A 12836-nucleotide genomic window follows, 5' to 3' on the forward strand; every position below is an offset into this window, starting at 1 on the left:
AGAAGGAATAATAAGAAAGGATACGCGTCGGATGGCGCTAGCTTGCTGGGCGGCTGAAGGTGGCAGACGGCCGGCTTCCTCAGACTCCGGAGCTCGCTAGACGGTGCCTTCTCAACGACGGCGGCTTCTTCCCAGGACAGCGGATGCGTGTAGCTCGCTGAATGAACAAGAATCAACGAACGAGCTGGGAGAGCGACCTTTATACACTGTAGCCACGCCCCTTTTGGCGGGCTGTGACGCAGTAAGCGAGCGCCGTCCGCTCATTGGCCGCGGACTCAGCGCCGCTCTCCCATAGGTTCGTGCATTCTCTCTGAGCGAACCAATGAGCCGCTAGCTAGCCCGCTCATGGTCTGCCTCAGAAGAGACTGCGTTGACAATGATTACAAAATTATGGAATCATTTTTTGGCTTCAACTTCTCAGCAAAGATGAACCTTTCCCGTAGCGTAAGCTAGCTTACGCAATACGAGAGAACCTCTCGTAAGAGAACTGCATCGACGGTCATTCGTGTGGCCGACTAGGTTTCTGCCCTCAGATTTGTGTTATCCTCGGATGAGGATAACACACGTGATTTATTGATCGTTACCCTACGTGATTTATTGATCGTTGAGGGCTTGTGTCGTTGTCTCTTAAAAGTTTTTTTTGTCATTTTATTTACTAGCATTGTTGTTGTTTTCTGACGTTGATTCCTGTGCCTCTTTGTTTATTTCATTTCTTAGCATTATTGTTGTTCTGTAAAGTGTCTTTCTTTTTTGTTTACTATCCTTGTTTTGCTGAGCTAATTTGGTTCTTTTTTGTTTATTTCATTGACCAGCATTATTATCGTTTTGTAAAGTTATTTCATTTGTCTTTTTGTTTATTTCTCTTATTAGGATCACTGTTGTTTTTGCAACCATATTTCATTTCTGTCATTGTTGTTTGTATGATTCATGGTGTGAAACCACAATCTGTAGTTAATTCTGTTTTATTCTGTCCTTGTTATCTGTTGAGGAACTGAGTACTGACGGTGGGGTCAGCATGCTCGAGGCGGTGGGCCCTTTTTGGTGTGTGTGTGTGTGTGTGTGTAGTGTACCTCCACAGTGTGACCATTGCTGTGCTGATTGTGTTGCTGTGCACGGGTTTGGTGTGGATTAGGTGGATACTCAGGCCCGAGTCGCTGGATGCCCACTAGTAAGCCTCAAGCACCGGTTTTGTGAGTGTGTGTGTGTGTGCGTGTGTACGTGTAGGGTCTGGAGTAGGGTCGCATCCATTCTTTCCGGAGTATTCTTTCAAAACGGAGTATTCTGTGTGAGGCGGGCCAACAGGAGGGAGTTTGGATTGCCACTCCTGAAATACGTGTCACGTATCTTGAAAAATTTCCACTTGAGCAATAAACATCCAGTGGAATTAACATCGGTCTCCATTGCTTCCTGGATTGAGCAACAGCTGATCTTCGTGAGAGACATCATCCAGCCGTCACTTAGCAGAGGGGGAACTCGCCACAGGCAGCCAAGGACGATAAGCGGAGAAAAATTATCGTACCTATGGCAACATCGCAGGTCTAAAGCTATTGAGATTATTCTTAATAATAGTACTTGCACCTGTAAATTTGTGTACAGGCTCGAACCCTCCAGATCAACAAGAGCTACTACACATGGAGACTGTAAAGTTCCATTTTTTAAAACTTCTTTTGCCCAAAATGTTTTTTCTGTGAAAGGAGCCAATCTGTGGAACTGTCTTCCAACAAATATAAAGACCTTAACTAAACTGTCCACCATCAAAAAACTAACAAAAGCCTGGTTCATACAGCAGCAGCAGTGTGATCATGCCATATGAAATTGTATATTGTTGTGTATGTGAGGTGTGTATCTGTGTGAGTTTGAGTGAATGTGTTTATCTACTCATTTTTATTGGTGCTAACTGGTTTCTTGACATTTTATTGTATTCACTGTCATTTTTTTTTCTTTTTTCTTTTTTCCTGTATTTCTCTTGATTGTTAAAAGCCCTTCTAGGGACTGGTGTTGCGAATTAGCCTTGGCTATAAACACTATGATACAGGCATCGGATTGCTCTTTATGTAATAATCTATGTTTTTTTGTATCTGTCCCTATTCAAATAAACAGTAAATAAATAAAATAAAATAAATTTAGATTTTTTTTCTGTTTACTTCTAACACACACAGTGGACTTTCCGGGAGACAAAGAAGCTGATGACACATTTTTCGGGCTTCTATTTATGGTCTTCATGGCACACTGATATCTCATGATCTTTCTCTGTGATTGGCTTGTTTTCCACATGTGCTTCAGACGCCGGCTCAAACAGAAGCTTTCCCATTGTGTTAACATCATAATGAAGCATTGAGTTCCACTCGAAAGAGAACTGTCTCAATAACTGGGCTCCCTGAATACACTAAACCAATTTAAAATATACAGTATACATATAAACCATGTGATTGTATGTGCAGGGACATACAGAACTACCTGGTGTGGCGTTTTGTTATGAATCTGGTGGTTGGTTTAAGCAGGCAATACAGGGAAACCAGAAAAGCTTTCAGAAAGGTAAAGACCAAAAAAGTTAGATTCAAACTGTGAATTAACTGTCATAATTTTAAAAACATTTATGCTCTTTATCCCACCTCTCTCAGGCTATCTATGGTACTACATCTGAAGTAGCAGTTTGGAGACAGTGTGCCATCTATGTGAACAACAACATGGAGAATGCTGTGGGTAGATTGTACGTGGAGCAAGCCTTTGCTGGAGATAGCAAAGACATGGTGAGCTGTGTGTGCATGCAGTGTATATCTGAGTAGGTCCAATAATGGTTGGTCCTACCAACCATTGCTTGGATGTGCTTGTGTGTTTGTACATAATCTCAGTCCTGTGTGGGGTGACATGAGTCGGGTCCATTTTCTCACATGCATAAGAACAGCTGAGCAGTGCACCAACACCACCTGTCACAAAACACACTCTCTAACACTCCATTAATTACTGCACTCTTCTGGCCTCAAGCCCACCACATGTACATGGTAGCACCCTGCACAGTGTGTGTGTGTGTGTGTGTGTGTTTATCAACTATGGCCACTAGGAATAGGAATAATTAAAATAAATACAAAAAAAATAACAACAACAATTTTCACACTCACTAAGGATTTTTTTTTTTTTTTGCGAAAACACTGTTGTGAATATTTCATTCACATCTCAACCTACAGTATGTGTTTTTCATAGCAGTTTCTGTCATGAAAATTACATTTTAAACATCCTTTGTTAGCATGTTTGTAGCCTAAATACAAACAGTTTATTTATATATATGTAACCTGGCCAATACGTTCAATATATTTTAATTCAAATAGCACTGACTACGCCACCTCAGGAGCTTCAACCAAGGAAGTAAAGGAACTCAGGTTCGGTGGAGCAGTGAAAAGACAGAGTCGCTTCGTACAATGAACAAATTAGTAATTTTATTTGGTTAAGAAATCCATTCTGCTGGCACCTTTTTTTTTTTTTTTTTTGAAGAATTTCGAACACAGACAGGTGGTACAGGTGTCTCATGGCAGCACATACAATCATCCATCAACTAGTAATAAAGGGTCAAGTGAAGGGTAGTAGCAAAAAATAAATAAATAAATAAATAAATAAAAATAAAACACAACACAAAAACAAGTGAAGAAAATTAAAGCATTCAACAAAAATTCTGAAGAAAATTCCAAAGAGGGGACCAAATACGCCAGAAATCATTAGACCTCCGGCGTAAGTCACAAGTTAGCTTTTCTAAAAGAAGAAAAATAGCAATTTGATTCAACCACATATTAACAGAAGGGAGATGAGGAGTGGACCACAACAGGAGTATACATTTTCTCGCTAAGTAGGTACAAATGTATAGAAACACATTCTAGATCATGGTTAAGGTGCAATTCAGCTTTATAGTTCAGGAGATAGATTCTCGGCGATAGAGTAAAAGATTTACCAATAATCCTCTGAACAATTTTATGTATTTCTTTCCAGTAGCTACACCTTGATCATGTCACAACTCCAAAACATATGCATCACTGTACCAATATTAGATTTACATTTGAAACACAATTGGGAGACATTAGGGAAAATCTTATGGAGACGAGCCGGTGTTAAATAAGTCCTGTAAATGAACTTAAAGTTTTGCTTGTGATTCAATATAGAGGCTCCTCTAAAAAAGACACCAGAGCAGATCGATAGCCACGCCTCATCACTGAAATTTGTTTCAACGTCTTTTTCCCCATATCAGTTTCAGAGGGTCAAAGGAGGAAGGTCTGACATTAGATAATATGGTATAAAAAGCATAAATCTTCCTTTTGAGGGAAATTGAAGAATGCAATTGTTTTTCTATATCAGAAAGATCAGAACGTGTTCTATTGTCCTTTAAAAGAGATTCCAGAAAATGTCGTAATTACAAAAGAATTTATAGAAATCATTATTGTGCAAGTTAAATTGCTGTTTTAACAACTGAAACGATTTTAGATTGCCCTTGTCAAATAACTGGTCCAGCTCCAAAATTCCCCTCAGTCTCCATGATCGAAGACCAATGTTCTGAATAGCAGGGGGTAGGTCATGGTTGAATGAAATAGGAGATTTTAAAGATAAAGTATAATGAATATTCAGATACTTTAAAACGTCTTTCCAAGCCAGGAGAGTGTTTGATACCGTATAAATATTGGACACTGATTCGATTTTATGTACACTGTGAATAAATGGTAAAGTGCATAACAAGTTTGGGAAACATCTTGAAGAGTCAATTCCTACTCAACGTGAATCCATTCTATTAAGAAACCAGTTTATCATATTTTTTTTATCTGAGCAGACCAAAAATGTAACTGGAAGTTCGGTAGTGAGACCCCTCCCAGTTCCCTGGGTTTCATTACAGTACTGTAGAAAATTTGAGTCTAGGCTTTTTTTTACTCCAGATGAATTTTGATTTGTTAGAATTTAACTTGAACAGAATGAACTTGAACAGAATGAACAGAAATGAAATGGGGAGATTTGACCAGTTGGACAAGTCCTGGCTAATTTTGGTAATTAATGGAGTGTAATTAGCTTTGAAAAAATCACACAGATCGGGTGTAACATTTATTTCCAGATATTGAAAACCAGAGGGAGCTAGGCGGAATGGGGAACTCAAATCAGCTTCAGGGGGAGCATACAAATACAAGGCCTGAGATTTATTTAGGTTAATCTGCTGGCATCTTTTAAGCATGGTAGAAATACTGACACATTTATTTGACATGTTAAATCAAGACATTCTTCTGACATACTGATCTAAACACAGAATCTCATCAAACCTCATAAACAAACAAAAAAATATATATATAAACTATTTCCACAAAATAAGACAAAGAAAATAAATTAATAACAAAACAAAAATAACAAGGCTAAAGTTTACCTTGGGGGTGGCAACCTAGCTGTAAAAAAAGAATGTGCTCTCAACCTGTCACAAACTGCTCTGAGGAGAGGGTTAAGATCCAAATGCAGCTTTATTTGAGGGCAATCCAGAGGCGTAATCCAATGTACAGGCAAGGGTCATACACAGATAGGCAGTCCAAGACAGATACACAGAGAAACAAACAAAACAGGCAGGGACCAGAGGCAAGAGAGTAATCCAGGGAACAGGGCAAGATATCCAAAAACCAAGAGACAAGAAAACCGTAGAATGCTCAGAATTGCAGTGTAACACTAAAACAAGACTTCGCGGTGAGTGACTGAATGAACAAGGTATATATAGCCAGACTAACAGGATGATGAGACAGGTGAATGCAATCAGTGAATGAGGTACAGGTGGATGTGATCAGTGATGATGAGTCCGGGCAGTGAGTTCTGGGAAACGTAGTTGTGAGGGAAACATGAACATCTGGTGTGGAGTGCCCTCTGGTGACTCTCAAGGGCACTTCACCTGGTGACCGTTACATAGCCCCCCCCCCAAAGAGCGGCTTCCAGACGCTCCAAAAACAGTTCAGGAGGGAGGTGGAGCGGAGGCGGATCCGGGGGAGGGATGGAGGGCCAGGCCTGTGGAGAATAGGGCCTGGAGACTAGGACGGAAGACCAGGGTGGAGCAGGCTGTGCGGGCGGCCAGGGCGGAGCAGGCTTTGAGGGCGGCCAAAGCGGTGGAGACCCCTCGGGCGGCCACGGCGGCGGAGACCCCTCGGGCGGCCACGGCGGCGAAGACCCCTCGGGCGGCCACGGCGGCGAAGACCCCTCGGGCGGCCACGGCGGCGAAGACCCCTCGGGCGGCCACGGCGGCGAAGACCCCTCGGGCGACCACGGCGGCGAAGACCCCTCGGGCGGCCACGGCGGCGAAGACCCCTCGGGCGGCCACGGCGGCGAAGACCCCTCGGGCGGCCACGGCGGAGAAGACCCTTCGGGCGGCCACGGTGGAGAAGACCCTTCGGGCGGCCACGGCGGAGAAGACCTCTCAGGACCAGACACCGGCTCGGGACCAGACACCAGCTCAGGAACAGACACTAGAACAGAGATGGTCACAAACACAGAAACAAACATAGAAACAAACACTGGCTCGGGAGCAGACACTGGGTTGGCCATCTTGTCCGGAGACACTGGGTCGGCCATCTTGTCCGCAGACACTGGGTCGGCCATCTTGTCCGGAGACACTGGGTCGGCCATCTTGTCCGGAGACACTGGGTCGGCCATCTTGTCCGGAGACACTGGGTCGGCCATCTTGTCCGGAGACACTGGCTTGGAGGCGGCCATCTTGTCCGGAGACACTGGCTTGGAGGCGGCCATCTTGTCCGGAGACACTGGCTTGGAGGCGGCCATCTTGTCCGGAGACACTGGTTCGGAGGCGGCCATCTTGTCCGGAGACACTGGCTCGGAGGCGGCCATCTTGTCCGGAGACACTGGCTCGGAGGCGGCCATCTTGTCCGGAGACACTGGCTCGGCAGAAGTGACGTGAAGCGTCTCTGACTCGGCGGAAGTGACGTGGAGCATCTCTGGCTCGGCAGAAGTGACGTGAAGCGTCTCTGGCTCGGCAGAAGTGACGTGGAGCGTCTCTGGCTCGGCAGAAGTGACGTGGAGCGTCTCTGGCTCGGCAGAAGTGACGAGGAGCGTCTCTGGCTCGGCAGAAGTGACGTGGAGCGTCTCTGGCTCGGCAGAAGTGACGTGGAGCGTCTCTGGCTCGGCAGAAGTGACGTGAAGCGTCTCTGGCTCGGCAGAAGTGACGTGGAGCGTCTCTGGCTCGGCAGAAGTGACGTGGAGCGTCTCTGGCTCGGCAGAAGTGACGTAAACAGGCTCAGACTCGGCAGAAGTGACATGGAACTCTGGCTGGTCTTTCTCGGCGGGACGAGACTCTGGCTGGGCTGTCTCGGCGGGACGAGACTCTGGCTGGGCTGTCTCGGCGGGACGAGACTCTGGCTGGGCTGTCTCGGCGGGACGAGACTCTGGCTGAGCTGTCTCGGCGGGACGAGACTCTGGCTGAGCTGTCTCGGCGGGACGAGACTCTGGCTGGGCTGTCTCGGCGGGACGAGACTCTGGTTTGACGGTCTCTGGCTGGAAGGTGAGCGGGGGCTCGGCAGGGCTGACGGTGAGCGGGGGCTCGGCAGGGCTGACGGTGAGCGCGGGCTCGGCAGGGCTGACGGTGAGCGCGGGCTGTGGAAGCTCTGCTGAGACGTGATGAGGCTTTGGAATGAAACTCTCTTCACAAACGGAGACCGCCTCTCTCCAGTTCAGACCCGAGAGATTGGGGAGCTCCCTCGGGTTGACCTCCTTAGCCCCTAGCTGGTAACACAGCTTAATAGCCTCATCACCGAGAGAGCAGGAGGCAGCAAGAGGAACAAACCCCCAGGTATACTGGAACAGATCACGGCTATCCAGGGCCAAGGCCGCGATCTGACCAGCAAACTCCCGGATTTGTGCTGCTGGATTCATCTGTGGCGAAGTCTTCTGTCACAAACTGCTCTGAGGAGAGGGTTAAGATCCAAATGCAGCTTTATTTGAGGGCAATCCAGAGGCGTAATCCAATGTACAGGCAAGGGTCATACACAGATAGGCAGTCCAAGACAGATACACAGAGAAACAAACAAAACAGGCAGGGACCAGAGGCAAGAGAGTAATCCAGGGAAAAGGGCAAGATATCCAAAAACCAAGAGACAAGAAAACCGTAGAATGCTCAGAATTGCAGTGTAACACTAAAACAAGACTTCGCGGTGAGTGACTGAATGAACAAGGTATATATAGCCAGACTAACAGGATGATGAGACAGGTGAATGCAATCAGTGAATGAGGTACAGGTGGATGTGATCAGTGATGATGAGTCCGGGCAGTGAGTTCTGGGAAACGTAGTTGTGAGGGAAACATGAACATCTGGTGTGGAGTGCCCTCTGGTGACTCTCAAGGGCACTCCACCTGGTGACCGTTACACAACCATTTAAGTGTGCACAGAAAACAAAACAAAAAAATGGGAAGACGTGTTCCATCCTGGTGTAACTACCAAGTAACTACCAAGAGTTCGCTCAAAAATTACGCACACGTCACGATGTCCGGATGCATTCGCGGATGTTCTTAAACTTTCAGATGAGCGATTGACGTGACTCTGAGGGCACGCCGTTGAAACAGCTACAGCAATCACTCGACTATAGTGATCCCGGTAACCGAACGAGGGGCGGGTACAGCCTATGTTTTAGGGCTTCCCATCTACACACTTAAATACACCGGCCCTAATTACCTCATCCAGCCCATCCCATGTAAGGGTCATGATGCAAACAAGGAATGGGAAATTCCCTCCTACTACTATATATATATATATATTTTTTCTTTTCTGTTTGCATTAATTGACAATTACTATTTGACTGGAATTGACAAATACAGGGGTTGGACAATGAAACTGAAACACTGGCCAATGTTGGAGGTTTCACATCTATATGCCTGGCGGCCAATCTTCAGAGTGAAGCACGGGTGGATCAGTGATGGTTTGAGCTCCAATATCATGACAATCCTGATTGTATTTGATGGACACGACACTGCTGAGGACTACCAAACCCTTCTGGAGGATCATGAGCACCTGATGCTCAAACCGTGTATCAGCATGATCATGCACCAACACACACAGCAAGACTTGTGACAGAAGGCTTGGATGAAGATGAAAGTGACGTTGAACATGCACATTCACCAGATCTAAATATTATTGAGGTGTTTTGGAGGAGCGAGTCCACCAGCATCATATAGTGACCTGGACACTGTTCTGGAAGAGGAACGGCTCATAATCCCTCTGGTCACTGTGAAGGACTTCTATCTGTCAATTGGTGCTGTATTTGGATGCAAAATGAGGCCCTCACCATTCTAACAAATTATTGTGTTGTAAAACCAGGTGTTTCAGTTTCATTGTCCAACCCCTGTATATTTATTCTGATCACAAGTGATTTTTAATTTTTCCCCTACACATCATATGCCTCATATTTCACATATGTCATATGGTCTTCACTAACTTCTTCAACAAACATCAGCCGCCTTTTACAGTTCCTCCTGAACCAAAATAACAAGCTTTTCCTGCCTTCATGGCATGCCATAACCGTAATTACAAGATGGCAACTCATGACGTTCTAGCTATTCTGGGGCTATTCAAATCCTCAGATTTATGCGTTTCTATGTCAACACTATCAACACAGAAATGATCTGCAGCCGTCAGGTGGTACAAGTAGAGTTCTGTAAGTTGTTTACGTTTATTATTGTTGTAATGTTATGTACTTTTAGGCATTAGTTATTCTCTTGTGACGCTTTGTAGCCTCTGCTCTGGCTGTGTTTTGAATGAGGTGTGGTTTTAGAATTCACTCTAAAGGGAGGTTGGAATCTTATGTTTTCAAAAATAGTTTGTTATTGCTAACCTCTCTGGAATTGCCTACCATTCCTTTAAATAAACACTTTATTTGTAGAATTTTCATAATTTTAGTGTTGATTTTGTAGAATTCTCATCATTTTAGTGTTTAAGAACACAATTAGTGTTCTGTCAACTACAGGGGTTGGACAATGAAACTGAAACACCTGGTTTTACAACACAATAATTTGTTAGAATGGTGAGGGCCTCATTTTGCATCCAAATACAGCACCAATTGACAGATAGAAGTCCTTCACAGTGACCAGAGGGATTATGAGCTGTTCCTCTTCCAGAACAGTGTCCAGGTCACTATATGATGCTGGTGGACTCGCTCCTCCAAAACACCTCAATAATATTCAGATCTGGTGACTGTCAGACCATGGGAGATGTTCAACGTCACTTTCATCTTCATCCAACCCTTCTGTCACAAGTCTTGCTGTGTGTGTTGGTGCATGATCATGCTGATACACGGTTTGAGCATCAGGTGCTCATGATCCTCCAGAAGGGTTTGGTATTCACCATATTAGTTCCAACATTAAAAGAAAAATATAATAAATAAATAAATAAATAAATACTTTAGTTGGCATATATAGTGAAGAACATTCCATGGATACAATATGTTTATTTACATGACCATAATAAACAGCATGTTTGTGTTTCTGCACATCTTTCTGATTGATTATAGCATTAGAAATGAGTGGATGATTTTTTTTTTTTTTAATGGCGTTCTGGATCAGAGGATTATGTTTGTTCAGACAATTTAACTGCAGATTATTTTGCAAATGAGGCAAAACATACTAATAATTTGTTTTGTAAATAAATTACATTTAATCATTTAGCAGACGCTTTTAACAAGGTAAAAAAAAAACTAAACTTATCCCGTTATTTCGACTTAAGTCGTTATTTCGACATAATATCTTGTTATTTCGACTTAAGTTGTTATAACAACATATCTCGTTATTTAGTTATTACTTATAATGTCTTTTTATTACTTTATAATATCTCGTTATTTCAACATAAATATCTTGTTATTTCAACATGATAAGGGGGCACATTCTAATATGTGTTAAGCTATATTTAGCTTTCTTATAATGAGTTTCTATGGGAGGAAAATGCTTAACGTCAAATGAAACTCTTTACGTTCATATTCTGGACTTATCGGGGGTTTTGTAGTATACTTTTTTATGAGTTTAGAATCATATTGATTAAGAAATGCACGCACAGTTATCCGTGAGCTTGATAAATGTTGCAGATATGTTTTAGGCTACTATCCACAAACAAATTGCTTTCAATAATGTGTGCAAAATTCTGAATTCAACGAATGCACTGCAACAACAAAAATAGTTAAATTAATATTATTATTATTAATATTAATACAAATAATAATCATTGTTATTTTTAATAGTTATTATTATTTATTATTGTTATTAAATAATAATATTTAATAATAATGAACGCTTTGCGTTTCTGATTTTTTTTGCAGTAGGCTATACTTTTATTATGATTTTAGGCTGTCATATTGTTAACCATAATTGTTAAGAAATGCACACACAGTTATCCTTGAAATTGATAAATGTTGCAGATATATTTTAGAATATCCACAAACAAATTGCTTTCAAATGCATGTGCAAAATTCAGAATTCAACCAATGTGCAGCAATTTGTACATATAGAGACATTTTTGTGTATAAAAGATATTTTGTTTTATTTTGTATTAGTGATTATAATTTGCGCCTCCATTTATTGACGTCTGAGTTGATCTCATTTGAGTATATTCGGAAATTTGCTTAACATGGAATTAAACGCGTTGAGTTGAATGGTTTGCTCATCAGATTTTGTTGTCAGTATTGCTCTTTTGGCCAGCTTTATAGTTTATCTATTAGATTTGGTTTATTTGTTAACTTTGCACAACTCATTTAAAGGGGGGGTTGTTGCTGTTGGTGCATGAACAGTATCTCCAAAGTTGCAGCGCTGAAAGTTCAGTGTAAGCAGATATATCGTCTTTTAAAAATCAGGAAGTATATTGCCTACAAAAACGACTCGATTGGGACTACAGCTGGGTTTAGACGTCACTAACCCACACATTTGCCTCAACCCCTCCCCCCGGAATATGCAAAAAAGGGCATGCGCATATTTCTGCGGCACGTCGAGTGTGTTATGTTCACCCAGCTGTCAGGTCTGATCGTAACGATCGTGATCTAGCTCTCTGAGCTGCGCATTTTACCGAAAACAGCTTCCAGAATCTCCACGAGTTCAATGCCGGATTCAACAAGAAACTGTTACTAAAACATGAAGCAGTTCCAACTTTAAAACCAGGGGCAGCAGTTATTGGGCCACAACCTGTAAGTAGGCTAAGACTTTATCATTTTAAATGTATTTGCATGTATAGTTCCAGACGTAGCCTTGTGTTTTATTTTTTTCAAATGCCAGCGCTGGCTTTATAGCCACTAGGCTGCTAGTTATGCTATTTTGTGTCTACGACAAACGCGTACAAACATTATGGACCTGAATTTGTCAGGGAATACAACTTTAAAGTCCTGTGTTATCTAAACAAAAAACAGAGCTGCTGCACGTATCATTAACAAATGAGGTGCTGCACGTATCATTAACTCCTCGACTTGGCTGTGAGGGCTTCTGTTGTTCTTAGCCACTCAATCATTGTGTGAAGTTCAGTTAAAGATGACTCGGACTCTACAGCAGATAAAACACTATAATTAGAGAAAAAAAAAAAACTTGAGTGCCATCTTACTGTTTCCTAAACCTGGTTCTGGGGTACCCCTGGCACTGAAAATGTTTTCTCTCTCTCTGGTTAAAAAACACTGATTCAAATTCAAAACAGCTTTTTAGGCACACACCAATTAAATTAATAATTAACAACAACAACAATAACAACAAAATTAAACTATGTCATCATTTACTAAGCTAAAACAGTTCTGGCCCTTGTTTATGATTGACAGAACCATGCTGGAAGTTCTCGTAAACATACAGGCAAATAATTTAGGAAGCTAAAATTT

The 12836-nt window shown here is 42.6% G+C and overlaps 1 protein-coding gene across 3 annotated transcripts in view; it reads left to right on the forward strand.

Annotated features, from left to right (window-relative positions):
- LOC120485860 (neprilysin-like) overlaps positions 1 to 12836 on the forward strand; it is a 289808-nt gene that overhangs the window by 184983 nt on the left and 91989 nt on the right. For all 3 annotated transcript variants that reach the window (XM_089135413.1, XM_089135414.1, XM_089135415.1), the window contains 2 exons: positions 2442 to 2535; positions 2622 to 2750. In XM_089135413.1, the coding sequence (XP_088991539.1) occupies positions 2442 to 2535; positions 2622 to 2750 (223 nt within the window). The remainder of the gene's footprint in view (positions 1 to 2441; positions 2536 to 2621; positions 2751 to 12836) is intronic.

Source organism: Pimephales promelas, chromosome 10 (genome assembly GCF_988280905.1).
Source record: "Pimephales promelas chromosome 10, fPimPro1.hap1.1, whole genome shotgun sequence".
Taxonomy (NCBI): Eukaryota; Metazoa; Chordata; class Actinopteri; order Cypriniformes; family Leuciscidae; genus Pimephales; species Pimephales promelas.